This window comes from Lates calcarifer, linkage group LG12 (assembly GCF_001640805.2).
Source record: "Lates calcarifer isolate ASB-BC8 linkage group LG12, TLL_Latcal_v3, whole genome shotgun sequence".
NCBI lineage: Eukaryota > Metazoa > Chordata > Actinopteri > Centropomidae > Lates > Lates calcarifer.
In genome coordinates, this window is record NC_066844.1 from 25,022,504 (window position 1) to 25,045,850 (window position 23,347).

General features: G+C 40.8%; 2 protein-coding genes across 5 annotated transcripts in view; both read left to right on the forward strand.

The window, feature by feature from the left end:
• Positions 1 to 15,217, forward strand: part of sema3fa (sema domain, immunoglobulin domain (Ig), short basic domain, secreted, (semaphorin) 3Fa) — a 49,340-nt gene extending 34,123 nt beyond the window's left edge. For all 4 annotated transcript variants that reach the window (XM_018686710.2, XM_051074479.1, XM_051074480.1 and 1 more), the window contains 13 exons: positions 80 to 173; positions 1,719 to 1,838; positions 3,544 to 3,683; positions 4,942 to 5,056; positions 9,750 to 9,819; positions 10,652 to 10,796; positions 10,938 to 11,160; positions 11,459 to 11,547; positions 11,669 to 11,710; positions 11,874 to 12,031; positions 12,180 to 12,247; positions 12,455 to 12,588; positions 12,707 to 15,217. In XM_018686710.2, coding sequence (XP_018542226.1) covers positions 80 to 173; positions 1,719 to 1,838; positions 3,544 to 3,683; positions 4,942 to 5,056; positions 9,750 to 9,819; positions 10,652 to 10,796; positions 10,938 to 11,160; positions 11,459 to 11,547; positions 11,669 to 11,710; positions 11,874 to 12,031; positions 12,180 to 12,247; positions 12,455 to 12,588; positions 12,707 to 13,135 — 1,827 coding nt within the window. In that variant the 3' untranslated portion in view covers positions 13,136 to 15,217. The remainder of the gene's footprint in view (positions 1 to 79; positions 174 to 1,718; positions 1,839 to 3,543; positions 3,684 to 4,941; positions 5,057 to 9,749; positions 9,820 to 10,651; positions 10,797 to 10,937; positions 11,161 to 11,458; positions 11,548 to 11,668; positions 11,711 to 11,873; positions 12,032 to 12,179; positions 12,248 to 12,454; positions 12,589 to 12,706) is intronic.
• A 507-nt stretch (positions 15,218 to 15,724) lies between these two features.
• On the forward strand, positions 15,725 to 23,124 carry gnat1 (guanine nucleotide binding protein (G protein), alpha transducing activity polypeptide 1). Its single transcript, XM_051074482.1, is given in 11 exon segments — positions 15,725 to 15,958; positions 16,707 to 16,819; positions 17,710 to 20,190; positions 21,316 to 21,358; positions 21,449 to 21,590; positions 21,700 to 21,857; positions 21,940 to 22,068; positions 22,160 to 22,274; positions 22,276 to 22,290; positions 22,406 to 22,559; positions 22,660 to 23,124. Coding segments are annotated over 9 exon segments (1,053 nt in total). The 5' UTR covers positions 15,725 to 15,958; positions 16,707 to 16,819; positions 17,710 to 20,084; the 3' UTR covers positions 22,851 to 23,124.
• The last annotated feature ends 223 nt before the right edge of the window (positions 23,125 to 23,347 follow it).

Genomic DNA, 23,347 nt, shown 5'->3' on the forward strand with positions numbered 1-23,347 from the left:
ACAATAAATCTCTTCACAAACGAGAAAGGAAAACAAGAAAGTTATTAATGGTGTTTTTCCTAATTCTTTACTGTTACAGGAGTATATTTTCCGACTTGAACCTGGTAAAGTGGATTCTGGGAAAGGAAAATGTCCTTATGACCCCAAACTTAACAGCGTCTCTGCCTTGATCAGTAAGTCCCTGCTTCTTTTTGTTGTTGTTGTTTCTCCCCTTCATACAACATGCACAGACAGCTTTAAATAGCTATTTGTGGAAAACAAAGAAGTCTGCATTATAATGTCTCTGGTTATAGCCACTTCAGTTTCTATGCACGCCTCAAAAGGATTGTATGTAACCTCATTAACTGTCAGACTCTACATGATTGGATTTAGATATTTTTGAAGGTTTACTTGAAGAGAATTTCATCTTTCTCCTAGAGAATCTTATTTCTTGGTTATAGTAGCTGCCCCATGCTCATATCATACACTAAATGTACAGTTAAAGGCAGCGGATAGTGATCATTTTCATGAGTGATTAATCTGCCCATTATCTTCTTGATTAATTGATTCATTGTTTAATTGATTCATCCATGAAAAACATGAAAAAATAGCTTGTTTTGTCTGAGCAATAGTCCAAAATCTAAACACACTGAATTTGTAATAATAAATCTTCACATTTAGGAAGCTGCAACCAGGGAAGTTTTTGCATTTTATGCAAATTGTTTCAACTCTAGTACAGTTATAGTTTTATCAGTGTAATCAGACTGATGTGTGCACTCTCATGTCAGTGGGTGGTCCTTGGCTGTCAGCAGCTTACAGGTGGTCAGACATGGCTGCTGGTCGGTGACCTCTGCCCCGCATGTGTGTTTGTGTGGGGGACAGAGAGAGAGCTTCTCTCTCATGTCAGCTCAATTCCAGCTGAGGCGAGCAAAACTGTAACACAGAGAAAATCAGCTACAGGTTTTCTTACATAATTGGCAGGGCAGAGACATACCACACTGACACAGCAGAGGAAGTTGGAATTTCCCTGGGTTAGGCGTGAGGGTGTTTTTTTACACCACCATTTTGCCAGCCATCTCTCATGTACCTCTTCAAAATGTCACTGTTTAGACAGCAGGAGCTCTTAAGTTTCACCTTTTTTTTTTTTCCTGTGTGGAAAATGAGGGTCAGGAAGTTTCTGTCTATGCAGATGTCAGACATGATAGCTTGGGGTCTAATTGTGTCAAAATTTGGAGCTAAAAGCGTTGCACCAACAGGCCTGGTAGTGATGCTGAAGGGCTACAATATCAAGCTTTCATTGACCCCTAACCTATACACCATGAATCCAACTGACATGAAATTGACTGTGGCAATCCAGCTGTCCTTTCAAATTACACTGATTGGCGCTAATGAGTCTAATATAAGTATGGTTACAATATAATGATGAGGTCAACCCGAGCGTGACATTTCTGACACTGCTGAAATGAATTTGATGAGGTTTTGTTTGAAGTATGATGTATTTTTGGTGCTGTCCTGTCACCATGTAGAGTTAAAATCTGTAACCCCGAGTGGCCACAGCCACTGTGCGTGCTCATCAGTCTGATTTTGATGAAGCCCGGAGGGATGACACAACTTTTTAATTTAAGTTTCAATAAGGCCCTGGTGGACTACATGTTCTCTGTTTTAACCCGAAATGGTTTTCATCCGTCATGACTTCACCTCCGCAACACCATTCCTTCTTCTTTCTCTGTGACTGACAGATGGAGAGCTGTATGCAGGAGTCTACATTGATTTCATGGGAACAGACTCTGCTATCTTCCGTACGCTGGGGAAGCAGACAGCCATGAGGACCGATCAGTACAACTCCAGATGGTTAAATGGTAACGTCTCAACTCACAGCTCATTCTGCACCCGGCATTATTTCTTTCACTCATCTCTCTCCAGATCGTTTTCTTTAATTTATTCCTCAGCCCCTTAAGAACATTTCTTTAATGTCTCGGGCAGCATCCACATGCAGCCTCCACATTACCCAGCAAATCGTCCATTCCTAGAGTCTTCTAGGAATGAGATTGTTGATCTTTCCAGCCTGCTCCACATGACCCAGCGATCATTTGACTCAAAGCATAAAATGCACTGCACTAATTGTTGACTGCATGCCCGCAGAGCCTGGAAGCAAGGTCAGTAGTGTAGTAGCAGGGGGAAATTACTGAATGTCAATGACTCAGAGTAGCCTCTGTGCTCTAATGAACCATGATTGTCACAGCACTGTAAATGCTCGTCGGGTGCTTTCGGTTGATGTTGCCAAATCAATCACGGCCTCCCCCGGTGTTGCTGGCTCCCAGATTTTCCTCTGACCCTGTTGCCCTGACAACAGTCCCCTGGTAGTGGTACACAGAATCGGGACACCTGAGTCCCGCTAATCAGCCATGTGGAATCTCTCTCGGATATTTCCCCACCCCCCACCCCCTGTTACAGGGCTCCTGATCCCCCCACTCACTCTCGGTTTTGGTTTGTCCCCATTTGGGACCCTGATCGGTCGCAGCGGGGCGGGGCACCCTGTGTTGCACGTCCAGTGGTGACCCAGTAAGTCAGCCAGTGGGAGCACACTGTGATGCCATATTGAGTGTTGTTACTAGGAAGAAATAAAGGGGTGGGTTTACACTAGGACAGTTAGAGAGCTGTTCTAGGCTCCAGGCCGTTGGTATTTACTAACATCTCCCTCATTCAGTTTATCTGTTGGAGTATAAATGATGCCTGTGGCTGAATCCAAATCTTTATCCTGTAGCCGTGCAGACTGAGCACACACAGAGTCATACATACTATGATATGTATCACTATGTTCGCTGTCATTGTGTCAAGTTTTTGAGGGTGAGAGACAAATATAGGGCAAAGACCTCATCTGTTTCCACCAGTATCAATTCCCCAATGTAGCTAAGTTTAGCTAAAGATTAAATGGGTATAATCCAAATTTACCATGTGCAAAATTCAATGTTTGTGTTACAATACAAATACAAAGAAGGCATTTCAAATGAAAAAGACTCTGTAACTTTGGAGTATATCCACTCGACGTGTCTGACTCAGACTGCTGAAGCTACATGTTAGCTTTAGATTAATTTCAGGTCTTCAGTATGGACAGGAGGGATTGATCACAGCTACCAACATTTGTTTCAGTGTACATATGGGCAAGACAGACTCTTTTAAATAATGAATAAAATAGGATAAAGGCTGATATACACAGTGAAACCTTCCCTTTATTAGAGCAGTAAATCTTGTATTTCTTTGCATTTTTTTTCTTTTTAGAATAGACATTATTATCCCTTAAGTGAGAACAGTGAGATCTACATTGCTATGAAGTATAGCTTCTGTTTCAACCAGTCTGGTAAAGCCTGCACCCAAAGCAGGAAGTCCACTGAAGGCCTTCTTGCAGACTTGATAAATTGTGGATTTGAACAGCCCTTGGCGCTCACAGCCTTCCCACACCTATTAAGTGTGGTGGAGTCTGGACATTTGGATGCAGCCTGTGTGTGGCGCAAGATGTGCTGCGCAGCTAGTAATGCTCTCTCTGTCTCTTTTGCTTTTCTTCAGATCCCACATTCGTCCACGCACACCTCATCCCAGACAGCGCTGAGAAGAATGATGACAAGCTCTACTTTTTCTTCCGCGAGAAAGCCTCTGAAATGGGCCAGAGTCCCATGACCCAGTCCAGGATAGGGCGGATCTGCCTGGTGAGTTATCACACCAGTCAGCAAACCTCATGTTGATCATCACCAGTGAAAGGTTTATATGTCTCCATAATGGTTAGTTACAGCCCTTTGCTTGTTTCTTCATCTCTTAGAGGGTCAGAAAGAAAGTCCCCCATGATCACCAGTAATTGCTAAGCACGAAAAAGTAACACATACCAATTACCAGTCAGAAAACAAAATCTTTGCTGTTTGCCTCAACAGCTAGCTTTGGGAAGCATTCTGTTATTTTTGTTCCTCTGGATGAAATGTTTGAGCGGCTGAGTTTACTTTAGTCCACATCTGTATACATGCATAGACATCCATACAAAGCCAGAGCTGTGTTTACTCAGTGATGTAGTGCTGTGGCCTGGAGCACAGTTTCTCACCAGAGACGGACAAATAATGACACAAAGTCCAAAACTTTTAAAATGTCTCTACATACACTTCAGAAAAATGTCTCTCAATATGCTCCTGTGTTTGCAAGATGCATCCCTGAAGTATGTAATTTACAAGAAACTAAACTAAAAGTCTTGGGTCATGAATATCTATACAAAATTTTACAACAATCCATCTTGAAGTTGTCGAGATATCTCAGTAAAACCAAAAATGTAAACCTCATGTGGCACTAAAGGAGAAGTAAGGGGATCACAAAAGTCACAACAATAAATCCTCTAAGAACCATGAACATCTGTACAAAATTTGGAACCAATCCAAATTAAGATGACATTAAAATTTACCCTCTTGGGAACTTGTTACAGATTTCACAACTCTGAACCCCAAATGTCGACCTGCTGATGGAGCAGGTCACCAAAGTCAGTAGGTTTCATCCTCTGAAGACCATGAATGTCTGTAAACTGACTAACTGATCCCAGTTAAAATAAATTAAAACCTTTCTGTCTGAGCCTGGAAGATCAAACATGCTACTCTAAAGACCACCACAAATTTAAAAAACAGAATTGTTCCCCACAGTAGATAAAGATAGACCCATGCAAATCTTTTGGACTCTGTAAAGTCAGTTGAGTTCCAGCCGATGATTCATTTTCCCAAGGCTTGAATCTACCTCAGTAGTAGATGTTGGCTGACCTCTCGTGCAGATGGGCCAAGCTGAAACACAGAGCCGATCTTTATTCATACAGGCCCAATAACAACAGACCCAGTGTAGCTAGTTTGGACAGTTGTTTTAAACAGCTGTTAGTCAGACGCTGGGCGGACTCTTCCCGTTGAGGTGGATGGATGACTACTGTGTGTCTCTGCCATGCAGAATGACGACGGTGGACACTGCTGTCTGGTCAACAAGTGGAGCACATTTCTGAAGGCTCGACTCATCTGCTCGGTGCCTGGAGCCGACGGCATTGAGACACACTTTGATGAACTAAGTGAGTTTGAATTATTATTTCCCTCTTTTAACATCCTCCCTCCATAGCTGACCCTATCAGAGGATCTCTGACGCTTGCTTTCATCTCTGGACATTATGCACCCCATCCCCTCACCATGTGTGTCAACCTTTTGTCCATTTATACCCTAGTTAGCATTTAGAATCGAAAAGTTGGCATTTCTTAAAACTTTCTCTCACAGAGGACAAATTGCAGCCACTTAATGTGACATTTTTACTGATCGATTTGTACAACTCAGGAAATGTATAAAACATCTGTTCATAGTTAGTGTAACGCACACAATGAATACGTCTGTGACCTGACAAAGAACTTGGCAAATGGAAAGTGAGAATTCTTACAAGACCGTGTAACCACGACAATGCAAAACAAGGGTATCCAGATGGACCTCTTGTTGACAGATTCAGTATCAACAAGTTTCTCATTTGTAGAGTTCTCCTCACATTTGCTTTGCATGCTTTCACCATGATGTTAATCCACTTTTACTTACATTCTGCTGCCATGTGTAGGCCAGCAGCTTACTGTACTGTAGGGACACACACCCAGCAAACCAGCATTTAGCACATCTCTGTTTATGCACAGCAATACTGGGAAGAATCCCAGGGAAGCTGCAGCTTTAGATTAAGGTATCACTGACTCATACATGTTAAGCTTGACATGTATATTCCTTTGAACATTAACATGGCTCTTGTACAGTAGGTGCCATCGTAAAAAGCCACGGTCCTTGATGTAAGGCTGTGATCGTTCTGCTTTCAAGCACCGTCAACAGATTTTACAGAGAATTTGTACTTAGAAGAGAAAATACGCACACACGCATACAGAGTAATCAAAGTAATGAGCAGCTGGGATCAGTCTGACCTCCCGTGGATCATCCCAGCCTGTCCGTCATTCACATGACTGACAGGATTAAGGAGGGATTTGTAGTATCCTTGAAGTTATAGCGACTGGTGGTATGAGCAGCAGATCTTTGACTACTTTCCTCACTGTTCTCACCAGGAGTAAAACTAAAATTCGACACAAAGGCTTAAAGATATGCATTATAATTTCAGGTGCAAGATAATATTTACCTTGAGCTGTGATCCCACTTTCCTATTTACAAGATGGACTCAAGTTAAACTCAGATAATAATACTCTGTCAAATTTTAAGTCTTCTGTGAAGTAGCCTTTTAAACAACATTAAATCAATTCACAAAATAAAGAATGTCTTCTATGGATGGAGAGTGGGGTGGTTGAGTTTGAATGGCTTAATGACAGACATCGCGGCACTAGATAGTTTTCCCAACACTACCAGTTTACATCCATTGCCACAAAATGGGACAAAGAATTCAAACTGCAGTGTAACTACAATTTGTAGTTGTTGTTATACTATAATTATCTTAAAACTGTCCAAAATCAATATAATGAAATGAAGCATGTGATCTGCAGTATGATTATGTAGGACCCTGACACAGCAAGCCGCATTAACTAATGCAGACAAAGACAGACTGATTCATATCTTCTGTACAAATAATAGCCTGCAATATGCACATAAGTTTCCTTTTATTCGTCAGTTATAATTGTACATTATATAATTTTCATTCAGATTTTGTCCATTTATCGTGACTGCATTAAATAACTCACACAGTATTTGTGCATCAAACACAGCTACAGCTGAGTGTATGATGACACCCCTTATTTCTACTATGATGAGGCTTTGACCTTGAAGTTGCAAATGTATGTTGTGCATTAAGAGCACTCAGTGTCAGTGACAGAGGAGTGCTCTTCTGCCAGCGCTGCTGTACTTTTAGTCTACGCACAGCACAGCAGGTCAGCTGTTGTCTCAGTGCAGATGAGCACTCGCACTGAGGTCACAGCGAGTCCTGAGGTGCAGCGTAACATCCCTCAGCTCTGCGGTCAGTCTCCCCACAACCACAGACAGTCTGGTAGAAATGTATTCTGTCTCCAGCCCTGCTGGTCCTGGTGGAGCCCAGCAGAAGCACATGAGTGGTTGTGTGAGGACTCACTGGAGAGAGCGGAGTACATTCAGATGGTGAGGCTGAGCCGAGGCTAACAGAGGAAAAAGCATTCAGTGATTTACCCAGGGAAAGGAGGGATATAAAGACATGGAGAGGGAGAGAAATGCACAGACACAAGAGAGATGAAAATGTCTGCCAGACAAAAACGCGACTGAATGTGTGGGCAATAAAGTTTTATTGCCTTTTCTGAAATGTAATTATGGAGTGAAACATTGTTTTTTCATTGCGTTGCTTTTTATGTCCCTGTAGTCCTAAAATCCCCAAACCCTTTCATTCTTTACAAAGACATAGGCATTTTTTGTTGTTGCTCTTTGTTTGTTTTTTGTCTCTGTAATTATTCTAAGTCGACATTTCAACAACATATTTTAGGAGCACATCTCCTGGAGTAAGTATCAAGGAGGTAATCATATACTATCTGTAGTCATTTGACAGTCCTTCTTCCAGCCAGTGACTATTCACTGGGTGCATCATTCAGCCTCCCTTTTGTTTTTACTTTTCACAGCACCTTATTTATCCTCAGTCTTTGTGTTCTTTCTGTGCTCACATCAATCATGAGATGTTTCTCTGCTAATGTGATGCTGCGAGTGCTTAAGAGAGTCTGTCTGATCTGACACATCAGAAACAAAAGTTGCTGTGACGCAACCCGTTCCAGTTCTCGACTGATTTATTTCTTTTTCTCTTTCACCGCGCTCACTCTGTAGCCAGGAGGTCTGTCAAACTGGCGTCAGATGGGTTATGAATTTCTACTTTGTTTGCCAAAAGTCAATTTCTGCTTCAGTGTGCAGCCATTACCTGTCATTTTTTATACCTTGGTATGTTTTTTTTTTTTTTTTTTTTTAAAGATTTAAAACTCATGATCAAAGGAGAGTTTGTGGATTTTGCAGCTTTGCAGAGTCAGAGATGATGTTTTTAAAACAAGCCATGTGAATTTAAGCTTCCTCCTGTTTGTTTTGTGCGCACTAGATAACGCCAAGAGCACAACGATCAACATTTCACCCTCAGTTCCACATACGTAATTGTGGCTTAGCATTTTTGTTCTTTTACATGCTGCTTCTCAAGTTCATGCAGGTGATATCTGAGAGATAAATGTGGGAGGGCGGCTCTGCATTCTTACTGTGGTGTGTCAGATTAATAGCTCGACAGATAACCATGAAAAAGATCTCGGGTCATAAAGTAGAGGGTAGGTTTCCATGCCTGTTCATTGTAATTGGTATCTTTCCAAAGACTTTTGACTATAAGTAATTGTTGTCCTTACTGTTTAAGGCCATTAGAAACAAGTGATCTGAGCTTGTTTCACCAGTTTCCCATTGATGCAAAGCAATAAATGGACCTATGTGTTCAACTTGCGGGCGAGGTGTTATTCTACTCAGCCTGTCTACTTTAAATTTATTTCAGTTTTCTTCCTTATTGTTTTTCCTTGCACTTTTCTCTCATTAAGCCATCAGAGGATATTCAGGGTTCACAACTGCCTCAACCCCTACAGTCATTGGATGCATATGGCTCCTATTAAAGCCATGTTTCACCAGAGATCTCTATTTCACTTATATTCCCTGCTGAGACGGGGTAGTTTCAGCTTTGGAAGAGTTTGGATTCAAGATCTCATTGAGGTTCTGGTAACCGCAATTCACGAGGAACTCTCCCTTAACTTCCCCCCTGTAGGAAGCAAAAAGTCTCCATATGTCACAATTACAATTACTTTGGGTTGGAACCAGGTGGAATCTGGGAACTAATAAAGTCATGGAATGATTTGATGTGAGACACAGACACTAATATTTACTTTTCTTTGTCTGAGCATTCATCATGTCATCGTTGTTGTGCTTCTGTAGAAAGGCTGCCTTTTTAGTATAGTTAATACATTCAAGTGATTTTGTATAATTTTGAGGTATTTGTACCTATATCCATTTTCTAGTATATTTCTCCTCCACTTTCTTTCAGAGGGAAATACTTTTCCTTCAACTGCATTCATCTGACAGCGGTAGTTACTACGCAGACTGAGATTTTACATACAAAAACACAATAAGCTTGTTAAACATTGTTAAGAATTAAACCAGCGGCTTTCAACCTGTTTGTCTTGGGACTCCTTATAAAAAGTATTTGTTTAGTTGGGGTCAGTTGTCACATGTTTTAGGGTTTGGTGAATTTTTCCTTTTTCCTTCTCACATGGTTTCATTTAAAAATAACTGTTCGAGGGCCGAAAGATGTAAAATTAACAAATATTGTTCGGAAAATATGAGCCTATTTGTGCAGCAGAACAGTTCTTCTTTATTACAACTTTAATCAAATCACAGCCTTGTCAGATATTTCTTGTGACCCTTTGGAGGGGAACGACTGTGGTTGGGAAACATTGGACTAAACTGTATGTGAAGTTGTTAAAACTAGCGCCACTTCAACCAGCCACAACAGTAAAATGCTTACATGTATGAGCAGACTAACAGTGTCATATACTGTAAAATAATATCAGGCATTTTATGCAGAACAATAAGGTATAATTTTGATATTTTTAAGTACATTTTGCTGATAATACTTCAGTACTTTTATTACTTGTGAATGCAGGGCTTTTTATTGTAATAGTTGTTTTATTGCTTTACTCAATTAAAGGATCTGAATACTTCTTATAGTTATTACTGTGACTAATCACTATAAATTCCTTCTTTATCCATTAGGGGATGTGTATATCCAGCCAACTCAAGACACCAAGAATCCTGTCATCTATGGAGTCTTCTCAGTTTCAGGGTAAGTGACTGACAGCTTTCTCAAACTCTCTTAACTTTCATGCAGTTTGAAAGGGTGGAAGGTGTAATTTGGTTTCCTCCTGCCTGCAGTTTTTATTCATTTTCACTCAGCCTGAAGGTGTCGGCTCTCTCTGATATTGAAATGCTGTGTTGCGTATGGCCTGTCAGATTCAGGCTACAAAGACGAGACAGAAAGTGAATCCGGAGCCCAGAGGGAGTCACGCTCCTCTGAGAGACTGACTGAGCCTATAGTTCCTCATAGGTCAGGTTTGATAGCAAGTTGTCATTCAACACATAGCATTAAAATTCAAGGCAAGCAACCAGACATGTAAATTTAGATTCTGACTGCACACAAGCAGGGAGTAGGTGTGCACCGAGTCATAACAAACATGTCTTGATTAATGTATTTGAGAAACAAATACTGTTATTGTTTCCATCCTCTCCTTAGGCATCAGGCACATTTTAAACCCAGCTGATAAAAACACACGCGGTGCTAATGATAGAGGCCCATGACAGGAGTTACAAACATAGTACACCCACCACGCAGCAGCGAGAGCCTGAGCTCTGGCGATTCTCTGCAGTACGTGGGTGTTTGTATGTCAGTGTATCAGACAGCTTGACTCTAGTTGAGTCGGTTTGAGAGTGTGTTTGTGCGTCATAATGTTTCAGTGCGTTCCCTGTAAGAGGCCGGCTAAGTACGTGGGAAGGAAGTAGATTCTACCAGCCGCAGAGAGCACCCACAGTAATTATCTCAGGGAGTGAGTGAGTTAATCTGTATCCACTCGCTGCTGTCTCTCTGTGTCTTCACCCTTTTTTCTCCTGCCCTCCTCCAGATCCGTCTTCAAAGGCTCGGCTGTGTGCGTTTACTCCATGGCTGACATCCGTATGGTCTTCAATGGGCCTTTTGCCCACAAGGAAGGGCCCAACTACCAGTGGGTGGCATACACTGGGAAGATTCCCTACCCACGACCTGGCACTGTGAGTTATAAACAATAAAAAAATATGAATGCACCCTTTCACCCATTGCAAAGAAAATTCTCTGTCATCTTTCTTATCAGAACATGTTTTTGCTGCAAAAGGAATTTGGTAAATTGCAGGTTTGATCTTTCTTGTCAATAGTGTCCTGGAGGCACTTTCACCCCCAACATGAAATCCACAAAGGATTACCCAGATGAGGTTATCAACTTCATGAGAAACCACCCCACCATGTACAATCCTGTATACCCGGTGCACAAGCGCCCCCTGGTGGTCAGAACCAATGTGGACTATGAGTTCACCACAATTGCCGTGGACCAAGTGACGGCTGCTGACGGGAGCTACGAGGTGCTCTTCCTGGGAACAGGTCAGTGGTCTGCCTTAATTGGCATTATGTGATGACTGTCCTGTAATCTAATAGTCATATAATCGTGTAGTTTGAAATTCATATCATGTTTAAATTCTCAACCTTGGCTTTGTCTTAGAGGTTCAAGGAGGTTGTTCCTTTCCATCTTAAACATAGATAGGTCAGACTGTGGGATTCCTCCAAACTATTCTCAGTTTAAAATATTAAGTTTATGAATAGATATGAAGATATTTAAGAGTAAGGATAAACTGAGTCTACAAAGCTGGAGTTAAACTTGCGTCTCTCTTGTGTTTTACAGATAGAGGGACTGTCCAGAAAGTGATTGTCCTGCCCAGAGATGACTTGCAGACTGAGGAGCTGGTCTTGGAGGAAGTAGAGGTCTTCAAGGTTGGTCACTCTGTCTTATTCTTACACTTATTCTTATTCCTATTCTTCCCCTCAGTCTATTCCAACATGTTTAATATTCAGTGCTTCTTTATTGAAAGCTATTTTAACTGTATCACCACAGGTTCCCACGCCAATTACCACCATGAAGATTTCATCCAAACGGGTAAGTTATCTTGAAGACTGCTAAGATCAATGGTTCAACTGACAAGTAAAGATTTTTCATTTTTAAAAAAATCACAAAAAATAACTTGTAGCTCAATTTTCCATGACTCAAAACAGAATGTGCATATTTTTATACTCTGATCTTTACATGTGTTTCATCATAGCAACAACTATATGTGGGATCAGTCCTTGGTGTGACCCACCTGGCCCTCCATCGCTGTGACGTGTATGGGGAAGCCTGCGCCGATTGCTGCCTAGCCAGAGATCCGTACTGCGCCTGGGACGGCAAATCCTGCTCAAGATACTCAGCCTCACAGAAGAGGTGAGGATCAGGATTGTGTAGACAGGCGATGCGTGGGTTTGTCCAGAAAATTCTCTTTTGTGTGCACTGCTTTAGCACACGTGACGTTTTTCTTTAAATATGTTGAAGTTAAGCTTTTTATTTTCGTATGTTGATCTGACCCCTCCAGACGGAGCCGTCGACAGGATGTAAAGTATGGCAACCCAATCCGCCAGTGCCGAGGTTATAACTCCAATAGTGAGTGTCCACACTGCACAAACACACACACACACACACACACACAATTCAGGAACCAAAAATTCTGCGAATAGGAATATTTTTTTAAATGATTTAGTCTTCTAATTTATTTCTTTCCTACCTCCTTGAGTGTGCTCTGTATATTAATCTTGTTCGCATATTTTCTCATGAATCATACATATAACATATTCACATATTGTTTTTTAGCAAACAAGAATACTGTGGAGACAGTTCAGTATGGGGTGGAGGGAAGCACCACATTTCTGGAGTGCCAGGCCAGGTCTCCTCATGTGTCTCTGAAGTGGCACCTGCAGAAGGAAAACAGCGACAGGAGGAAAGAGGTGAGCGAAGCAGCTACAATCATGTCTTTGTGAAGACATTCACTGTACAGCTCTGGTGTTTGGGCTTTTATTTAAGCTTTTAAAAATGTCTTTATTACTGTGCTCCTGCTCTTCCCAGATTCGCTCGGAGGGCCGCATCCTGAAAACAGAACAAGGTCTTCTGATCCGCTCACTGCAGTCGTCCGACAGCGGCATCTACCAGTGCACGTCCACGGAGAAAAACTTCAAACACACGCTCGTCAAACTGCAGCTCGTGGTCCTTTCCAGTCGCACAGTCAACAATGTGTTGGTGGAGACGGGCAGCTCGGGGTTGCTTCCACTCCAGTCCAGCGCCTGGACCCCGAGCGCCGGCCAGTACAAGGACCTGCTGACGATTCTGAGCCAGCCGGAGATGGGCCTCATCAACCAGTACTGCCAGGATTACTGGCAGCTCGGAGACGCCGGCCTCGGGGACAGCAAAGCCAAAAGCCTGAAGGAGCTGAAAGAACAGAAGAAGCCTCGCAACCGTCGGCATCACGATGAGCAGACAACTCCAGCTGAGACATGAGAAGCTGGAAACACACACCCACCACCCTGTCATCCTCAAACGCTTCCTGTCTCCCTGTTCACACAACCTCCTAAACACTGCAGCCCTCCATTTAGAGGAATGACTCCAGTCAAATGATAGAAAAATCTAATTATCATAATGGACAAGACAGACACTGCAACCAAAAGCAACAGCATCAAACAGTTTCTATGTAACTGTTAAAAAAAATACACAATATTTATTGTAGGTTGTAAAAAGTAATTCTTTGTACCTATCTAGAAAACATGTTTTTTGTGAATAGGTAAATCTGTGCAAATATTGTTGTTATTATAATATTATTGTTAGTGTTATTTGTTTATTACAATGTGTTATTATGTTGAGAATATCTTTATGTTTGGTGTTTTTGAGAAACAGCAACAATAACCCAGGATATTGGAAGCATCCGCACATGGACAAGGACCGATGGACATGTATTCAGAAACTTTTATAAGCGACCATGTTGGATCACATGACTGCTGGCAGTATTCAGTGTCAAAGCTGGAAGTGGGGACAGGAAGTTGCTGACCCTCTTGAACTTCCCTAAACTTCTTCACCAGAACTCTCTGCTGTATATCGGACAGTTTTGCTTTTCTTTTTTTACTGCAAGACACAAGCTGTTGACAGAAAGATGACGGCGTTTCTTTGGACATTCGACGATAAAAGAAATGCCCACAGACTACAGCTGTGACAACTTGTTACAGTCGCTGAAAGTGTTACAGTGAATGAACAGCTCTCTGTGGCAGGTCTCTGTGACGACTCTCCTTTCATGATGTGGTCCAGCCCCGGCCCTCAAGTAATGATGTTACATCGCTCCAAATTCTTCCAAAATCAGTTGCTGCCAAGTGTCTGTTTTGTTTATATGTGAATATCACTTCTCAATGTTGTATCCTTAACAAACGTGATCTTCGTGATAAGCTGTTTTTTTGGGGGGAAAGGGTCTTTTAACGACACAAAAGCTGAAAATATAACATTGCCTTCTCTTTTCTCTCTCTAGAGATAAGAAATTCCAGCAGGCAGCTATATGTGAGTTTGTGACAGTTTGTGATAAAAGCTATTAGAGACAAAGCACCTTCTGTTGCCAAATCGGTGATCTTGTTAAACAGTAAACACTTCACATGTATCTGTGGCATATTATTCAGTATATTCATATAAGAGAGAGCATGCAGTGTGTATGCTCAAAGTTTGTTTTTTTTTTTTTTTTTTTGTTTGTTTTTTTAGCTCTAAATGAATCCAAAGTTGCATTCCTGCCAGTTTTATGCTAAATATTGGTTTCACTAAGTGAATATTGTGTTTGGCCACATAGCCAGTCTACACTTCAATTAGATTACAGTGACAAATGTGTTGTTTTTCAGTGCTTAGGGACTGGCCGTTTTTATTGGTGCTGTGTTAACTGTATCAGCTGGTTCACAACAGAGCTTTCACAGCTACTTTTTGTCAGTCTAGTGCAGTGCCATCCTGCTATCAACCATGCCACTGACTTCATACTGAGAAACTTCCATACAGTTAGGGAAAAAAAAAAAGTCACAAGTACAACCACTAACAAGCTGATCACCGCCAAAACCTGAAGAGAAACCTGTACCAAAATCTTCAGAAGGTGGCTTTTCATTGTGCATGGCATGTACAGTGTATGTATATGGTATTTGTCTAAAATGCTCCGTTGCTGTGGATGTCAGTGAATGTCTTTCTTGTTGTGGGAATATGGAAATACTATCAGTGCAAGAAAGATGTACTCACACATTTTTTTAATGGTGTGAAATACTGAAGGTACAGAAAAGTCAGATTGTGATTTTAAATTCTCTCTCTCTCTCTCTCTCTCTCTCTCTCTCTCTCTCTCTTTCTCTTTGTTCTCAGATATTTGCAAAACAAATTTGCATATATTTCAACCATGTGCATCTGTTTTATTTTCTCCGTCTGACAGACTTTGCTCTGGCTCATTGAGGTAAAGTAATGTATGATATAATGCACAGTTGATGTTATTGTAATGACTTGTAAAAAATTACTTCTATCTTTTCTTCCTCATCAATGTTGCTGACTAATAAATTAAAGCTCTATATTTTATAATAACACATGATCTCTTCTGTTTGACAGTGGTGGGCACATTGTCTGCAGGATTTGTTGTTTGTTTACTGTAGTGCATTGATTTCACTGCTTCTTGTGTTGCTGATCTGCAGTGGTGATGAAGTATTTGGATCCTTAACTTAGCCACCACAAACTATTAAGGTATTAGTACATCAGCCCAACTTTTTTTAACCACCGAAGATTAGGTGGAATAACTGACATACACACTGAAGCACTCACAGAGATGCAATTTTCAACAACTGAAACTACATTTATCACACAATATACTCTACAGACTCTTGAAGTGAAAACAATAAAACCACACACAGGATCCTCCAATTGCAACTTATGTGTGGAACTGGAAAACTGTTGCTCAATCAATGATCTACTTTCATACTGCCAAAGCGGGAGGAACGCAGCAGGATCACGTCACGCAATCAGCACTTGCACAGGTGAGTAGCAGGTAATCATATCACCCGTGGCCATCTGGCGTTTTTTCCGCCGTTGTTAGCTTGCGTGTCATCATTGGTCACGAGCTTCTGGGGGGAGAGAAGCCAGAGAAGAGAAGCCGAATGCAGATTAAAGCCGAAGTTTAAACCGTTGCCTCGGTTTGTCAGTACTGTGAGAAAACTTAATTACTGAAGAAGCCTGGACGCTAAAACAAGTTTTGAAACTATTTTTGTCGAACAGGAGCAAGGCTGGGTCACAGTCTATGGGCTGGACGCTGAACACACCTGCGGCTCGAAAGTAAGGCTAGGGAGCTAACTAGCTAGCAGCTAGCGTTAGCATTTGCGTAGGCGGCGAACGTTAGCATTAGACTTCTCTTCTAATGACATTTTTTTTAACTTAAATTGCATTTTCTGTCGTTTTCATCGCGTGAGTAAAAGTGTGTTTGTATTTCTGTGACTGAGGTGAACCTGACATGAGTTGTGGATCCCCAGGAACTCTTGATAGTCTGTTTAAATCCCTGTTGTAATTATTCACGGTCACTTTACCGACATCTTGCATTTCTGTGTAATTTTGTATTTCATCCTGGTCATTTTAACTCAGTTTATAGCGGTCTATCATGTCACGTTTTGTGTCTATTTGTGGTCATTCTGTATTGTATTGTGTTTGTACCTGGATGTCAGCCTTAACAAGCACATTTAGGTGCCGCCACGGCCGCGCCCTTTGAGAACAAAGGCGTTAACAGTATACTGGATGAATTTGAAGTCGAGGAGTTTGTTCAAATATTATGTCCCCAAATAGCGAAAAATCCGATAATTTTGTGTAATAAAGTCAAAATAACTGGCTTCCTGTTGGTTTGAGGTCATGACCTCAAGAGACTTCGCTGTACATCTGGGCTAAGCCCATTGGGGGATCACTTTTCAATGCTCCCTTCGCATGGGTTAGGGTTAGGGTCAGGGTCATAAAAATGACTGAAGCTGAACTGTTGATGAGGAATAGGTAGTAATGTGTTGATCTTTTTCCTTTGTATGTTTCTCTTTTCCTCCAGGTGTCACCACTTTGTCCACAACATCATCCACGACCGCCAAGAACGTTGTCCATGATCACCAAGAGTCTTCATACAATGAAGAAATTCTCTAAGACCAGGACAGAGGCCTCCAGGTAATTCATAAACAATGTTACATCAACTCTCCAACATAGAGCACTGACATTAAATTGTTTATGCTCAGTATTTGATCTTCAGTCTGAATAGTTCATAATTTGTCATGAAATAGACTTAACCTATTAATGAAGTTTCAAGGTGTCAAAAACCGGCAAAAAACGTCATAATATAGTAAGGCGTCAAAAACCATCATGAAATGTCATAGTATAATAAGGGGTCAAGAACCATCAAAAAATGTTATAGTAAGGCTTCAAAAATGGGCAAAAAATGTCATAGTATAGTCAGGTGTCAAAAACCATCATAAAATGTCATAGTAGTATGGCGTCAAAAAACATGAAAAAATGTCATAGTATAGCCGAATGGCTATACTATGGTTAGCGCATGTGGTCTTAGCAGGCGGACCCTGGTTCGACTCCCAGTCCAGCCGGACCTTTACTGCATGTCATTCCCCACTCTCTCCTTGTTTCCTGTCTCTCTCTCACTGTACTATGAGTAAAAAAATACCTTTAAAAAATGTCATAGTATAGTATGGCGTCAAAACTGGTCAAAAAATGTCATAGTATAGTATGGCGTCAAAACTGGTCAAAAAATGTCATAGTATAGTATATCATAGTATATATCATAGTATATGTCACTGCTTGGTGTCTTTGTACAATGAAGAAGTTTTTTGAGACCAGGTCAGAGGTCTCCAGGTAATTCACAAATTACTTAAATCAACTGTCTAACACAGAGCACTGGCATTAAATTATATATCTTCAGTAACTGATCTGAAGTCTGAATTGTTTGATTTGTCACAAAAAGATTTCACTCATTATTAAACTTTATTTACATAGTTCGTGAATGTACAGTTCAAAGAAAATGAAGAATTTAAACATCAGCTCTCCTGCAGGTGTCACCACTTGATCCACAACATTGTCCACGAGTGCAGAGATGTCAGATGTGACTGGGGTCCCCAATTTGACGGCGTCGTCCATAATCAGACATGTAGTCCACGATCACAGAGAGTCTTCGTACAATGAAAAAGTTGTTTGAGACCAGGACAAAGGCCTCCAGGTAATTCACAAACAATACATCAATTGTCCAACACAGAGCACTGACATTAAATTGTTCATGTTCAGTAGTCAGTATATAAAAGTGTCATAATAGACATAAAAATAATCTGCAACATAAAAATAATGTATAAGTAATCGGCATTAATAGAATGTAGAAATATGAAAGTAATTAGCAACATCAGAAGTAAGATGTAATGGTCAAAGTAATGTTACTAGATGTAGTTTGTAAAGCAATCTAATATTAGTGGTAAGAGTTAAAGTAATCTGTAATATAAAAAGAAATCTTATAGGCATGTAATGTAAGATGTCAAAAACCATCATAAAATGTCATAGTATAGTAAGGGGTCAAAAGCTGAAAAAATGTCATAATATAGTAAGGGGTCAAAAATCATCAAAAAATGTCATAGTATAGTAAGGCATGAAAAATGGTCAAAAAATGTCATAGTATAGTATGGCGTCAAAAATGCTTTACAGGATTATCATACAGGAGTATTTGCGTTGGGTCATGGACTTCAAAATTCACTTCATCTCATAGCCTAAGAACTCACAACCTCAGAACTGTCAAGCAGGCCGAGCTATTGGACCAGAGATTGAATATTGAATCCATAACATCAAAACTTACCTCTGTGTACTTTTGATGCTGAACATCAAAATGTTTTGACTCAGCTGTTTATACCAGACTTCAGTGGCCTTGTGACTAAAAATGCAGATATTTCTTTGTACATATTTTAAAACCTTGAAATGAGCAGTAGAAGAATAAAACATTAATGTAGAAGTATAGTGTGTCTTTTATGGATCTGAGATGGATATGTTTTGCAGAATTTGTTGAGTTGACATGGATGTAGAGGACAGGACATGAATGCATCATAATTTGTGCCTATCTACTGCCCTCTGTCAGCTAAAAAAAGACACAACAGAGAAAACTGCTTAATGCATTTTATCTGTCTAAATATGATACATTTGGGTCTTAAATTAACCAAAAACAGTGTAGTGATAATTACAATCTCTATGTAACCAATTGATCATATAATTTTCACAAATTGTGACACATATAATCAAATGAAAGTATGTTAGACACAGAGAATTAACTAATAACAAAACAATCAGTAATGGCACATATCAGTATCAAAAGACATCATAATAAGTATGTTTGAATGTGACTTCAGAGAGAGGGTTGTGTGCATTTAAGTCCCCCTCCCAGTTGACTGGTGTCTCTCATTGTTCTATAACCTCTTCGAAATCCCTGATGTTAATTGGCAAACAGGAATTGTTGTAGTTCGTTCATAACGTTCACCCATCTGTGATTTCCCCATACTCTATCACACACTCTTCCGAGTCCAAGTAGAGAAAACAACAACTGTATGCTTACAAAATGCTCTCACACAGGCTATATGTACATACATAATTGAAAGTGAGTAGATTAGGATCTCTCACCAGCTTCAGATTGAGGTCAATGAGATCTGTCAGGTGAAACTGCAAAGCCCTTTAAGTACTTCAGAGCTCACCCCTCAGTCTGCAGAGTCTTAGAAATTTCAGTTTGTCTTTCTTTGTGTTTGGACTGAGAGGTTAGAGTCTGATTGTGTATTACATTAACCCCATTAGTTGTGATTGTGCAGGGTAGAGGCTGATTCTTTAGTTTTAAACCAGACTAAAAAGCTGTTGTTCCTCTCATTCAAACCCATTGCAAACACCAAACATATCAGGCCACGCTTTATTCCTGCATCAGATTAAATTTTTATTTTGGTGCTGAGGTGGGATGAATCTGTGATAACTAAGTTCCTAGATGAGCACAAACACCAAACTATTGAGCTTTACTTGCTTCTCTTTTAAGGGCACCTGAGAACAGCATAGAGAGATAAGCACTTGAGCCGATGTTCATCTTCCGCTGAGCACAGCAAAGTCCCCCTAAAGGTTAGATCACTCCTACACCGATGTATGTCTGCTTCTCCTCACACCTTTCCCTTTGCCCTAAAACACGCCTGTCCTTGTGCTCCATTGGTCATCCCCGGTCAGGTGGGCAGAGGATGCCCAAAATCCTTTCCTAAGACAGGAAAATACTCCCAACATTCTCCAGTGTTTGCTGCAGGCAGTTGACACATCAGCTGCGTAGTTGACGGCACCGGTCAGGCAGTAGGCGATCCGCTAGGACCTACTTCCATTTTTCCTGACACTTGGCTTTCGAGCAGAGGGGCCCAAGCCGGGAAAAAGTAGGATGGGGGCCGGAGCGAGCACTGAGGAGAAACGCTCCAGAGAGCTGGAGAAGAAGCTGAAGGAGGATGCCGACAAGGATGCAAGAACTGTCAAGCTGCTGCTGCTAGGTAAAGACAGTCAAGCTGGCTCAGTGGGGGGTCAAATGCTTTGAGAGCAAACCTCAGTGTGTGGTTACACATATTTAAGGGCCCCACGAGGCCCCATAGATGTGATGGAGCTTTTTATTTTAACCTAAATTTCCAGTAAGTGTGAAGTTACTCTTGTTAAAAGTTTGAGGATGACAATATACTTATCCCTTGTGGTGATCAGTTTACTTATCTCTTTTTAATTTATCATACACTTAACTATATTTATAAATATGCAACACAAACAAATACTGGTCATTGTAGACTGAAATATAAGTATTGTTATGAATATGCCTAATTAGCAAAAAAAGTTAAATATTTCCGTAACTGCAGAGCTGATGCATTTACAAAGGCTGACACCCAATATAACTGAGTCAAGTAAAGGCTTAATAACCTGTGTCATTGAATTGCTAAGACACTTTAATAATCACTCAGACCAATCCCTTGTTAATCCTGAAACAACAGGTTCTCCAATACAAATGGCTTAACCCTGAAGGACACAGATGCCTTACTGCCCAACCCAGACTTATAAAAGAGCCAGTAGCTGTAGCTTTCAAACATCAAACTGAAATACATTGGATGTTGTTAAATGAGTGATGAGAAAAATGAGTTGGATTAGTTAATTTAGGTGATGTTGTTCATCTAGAGATTTGAAACAATTATGTACACCAAGATGTCTGTATTAGTGTTGGATTTGAAAACAAAAAACATTCACAATCATAATTCACACTTGTGTATTGTTACAGTTAGATATATACTAATCTGCCATCAGATTTTATAGATAATTTGTCAAATTCATCTCGTCATGATAATGTAGGTCGGGGACAGGAAAAGTTCCCACTGACATCAGCTCTGAACAAGATTAGACCTGAAGTAAGAAGTATTATGGTCTGTTGGGATCCTCTGTCTGATGAATGCAATGAGGTTACCTGCAATTAACCTGAGTCTTCTCTCATACTGAATCCAAGACAAAAACACACAAATTATTTAGAGGAAGTCGAAATTTCTCCAAAATCCTAAAAAAATGTTAAAGGCTTGGAATCAAAGAATAGTTTTATTATTCAATATGAGTAACTACCTTTATTATGTTTTTCCTCTTTCATACAGGTGCTGGAGAATCTGGCAAAAGCACAATTGTCAAACAGATGAAGTAAGAGCTTTGACTTTCTGCCAGAGAAATCTGTTTTCTCATCATGCTGAGTGTAAATAGCATAATAGTAATACTATGTTTTGCCAACAGAATTATCCACAAAGATGGTTACTCACTTGAAGAGTGCTTGGAGTTCACTACCATCATCTACAGCAACACCCTGCAGTCAATCATGGCCATTGTAAAGGCCATGAACACACTCAATATTAACTATGGCCACGCTGATCAGCAGGTAATGACAGCTGAGTCACACCTCACGTGAATCAATCTCAGGTTTCTTGCGGACTGCTAAACATACTCTAACTTGTACGTGTCCCTGTCCTGTTGCCTTCACACTGCAGGACGATGCCAGGAAACTCATGCATCTTGCAGACACCATTGAGGAAGGCACCATGCCTAAAGAGCTGTCAGACATCATTTTGCGCCTGTGGAAGGACTCTGGCATCCAGGCGTGCTTTGACAGGGCCTCAGAGTACCAACTCAACGACTCTGCTGGATAGTAAGAAGTCATCCAAGCTGACACTTGTCACAAAGTCTCGTATTAGTGTTTTTTTAATTGAATGAATGACATTTGCCCTCAGCTACCTGAATGACTTGGAGCGACTGATCCAGCCAGGCTATGTGCCCACCGAGCAGGATGTGCTGCGATCAAGAGTGAAGACCACCGGTATCATCGAAACCCAGTTTGGCCTCAAAGATCTGAATTTCAGGTGAATCACTGTTGTATTTCTTAAAAGAATAACACCAATAACCAGCGCTTGATGGCAGCCATTAAGATAATATGCTTCTGTTTCTGTGCAGAATGTTTGATGTGGGTGGCCAGAGGTCCGAGAGGAAGAAGTGGATCCACTGTTTCGAAGGTGTGACCTGTATCATCTTCATTGCTGCTTTGAGCGCCTACGACATGGTGCTGGTAGGAGGATGATGAAGTGGTATGCTAACAGTGCTGTTACACAGTTGTCTTATCCTTTTTGGACAATCAAAAGTTGGTTTATTTGAAAGGTTGTTCACGGGGACTCAGTGAATTATTTCATATTTTTCCTCCAGAATCGAATGCATGAGAGTCTGCACTTGTTCAACAGTATCTGCAACCATCGTTACTTCGCCACTACCTCCATCGTACTCTTCCTCAACAAGAAAGATGTGTTCCTTGAGAAGATCAAGAAGGCTCATCTCAGCATGTGCTTCCCTGAATACGATGGTAAAGTCACCAACATACATAAATGAAGCAAATTTTAAATCTTATGAAATCAACAAACATTTAAATAAGCCCTTATATCTTGATGTCTTTTCATATTAAGGACCCAACACCTATGAGGATGCTGGTAACTACATCAAAGTGCAGTTTTTGGACCTGAACATGCGCCGAGACGTCAAAGAAATCTACTCTCACATGACCTGTGCCACAGACACAGAGAACGTCAAGTTTGTGTTTGATGCCGTAACAGACATCATCATCAAAGAAAACCTGAAGGATTGTGGTCTCTTCTAAGAGCCACACTGAGGTAACCGGTTAACATGAGCATGATATCACATGACACTGATAATCCAAACTAACTGTTGGACTAGCTAACCAGTGTGAATCTCTGTGTTTTACAGGGTTCTGTTGTATCCCTGTCCCATTCAACAAGTCCCTCCTCAATTAAAACTGAGGACCCAAGAGGAGAAACTGCCCCTTAGACCATTCTCAAACAGGCAAATGCAAAAAACAAAAAAACAAAAAAACAATTTGTTGTGTTCAAAACTAAGTTGTAGCTTTGACCAAAGACTTCAGGTCAACTGAGACCAGAAGACAGCTCGTAAGTCAGAAACTCCTATGCAGATTTCAGATGAGTTGAATTTTAGTCAAGCCAACTTTCCTCTTGAGTCTCTTGAACTCGTCTTTGGAGGGATACGCAATCTGTAGTTAAGACATCAAAAGCTTCTGTCAGCATAAAGTGATTTCTTCTCACATCATATACTAATGTGAATAGATGTCAGGCTAGCGCA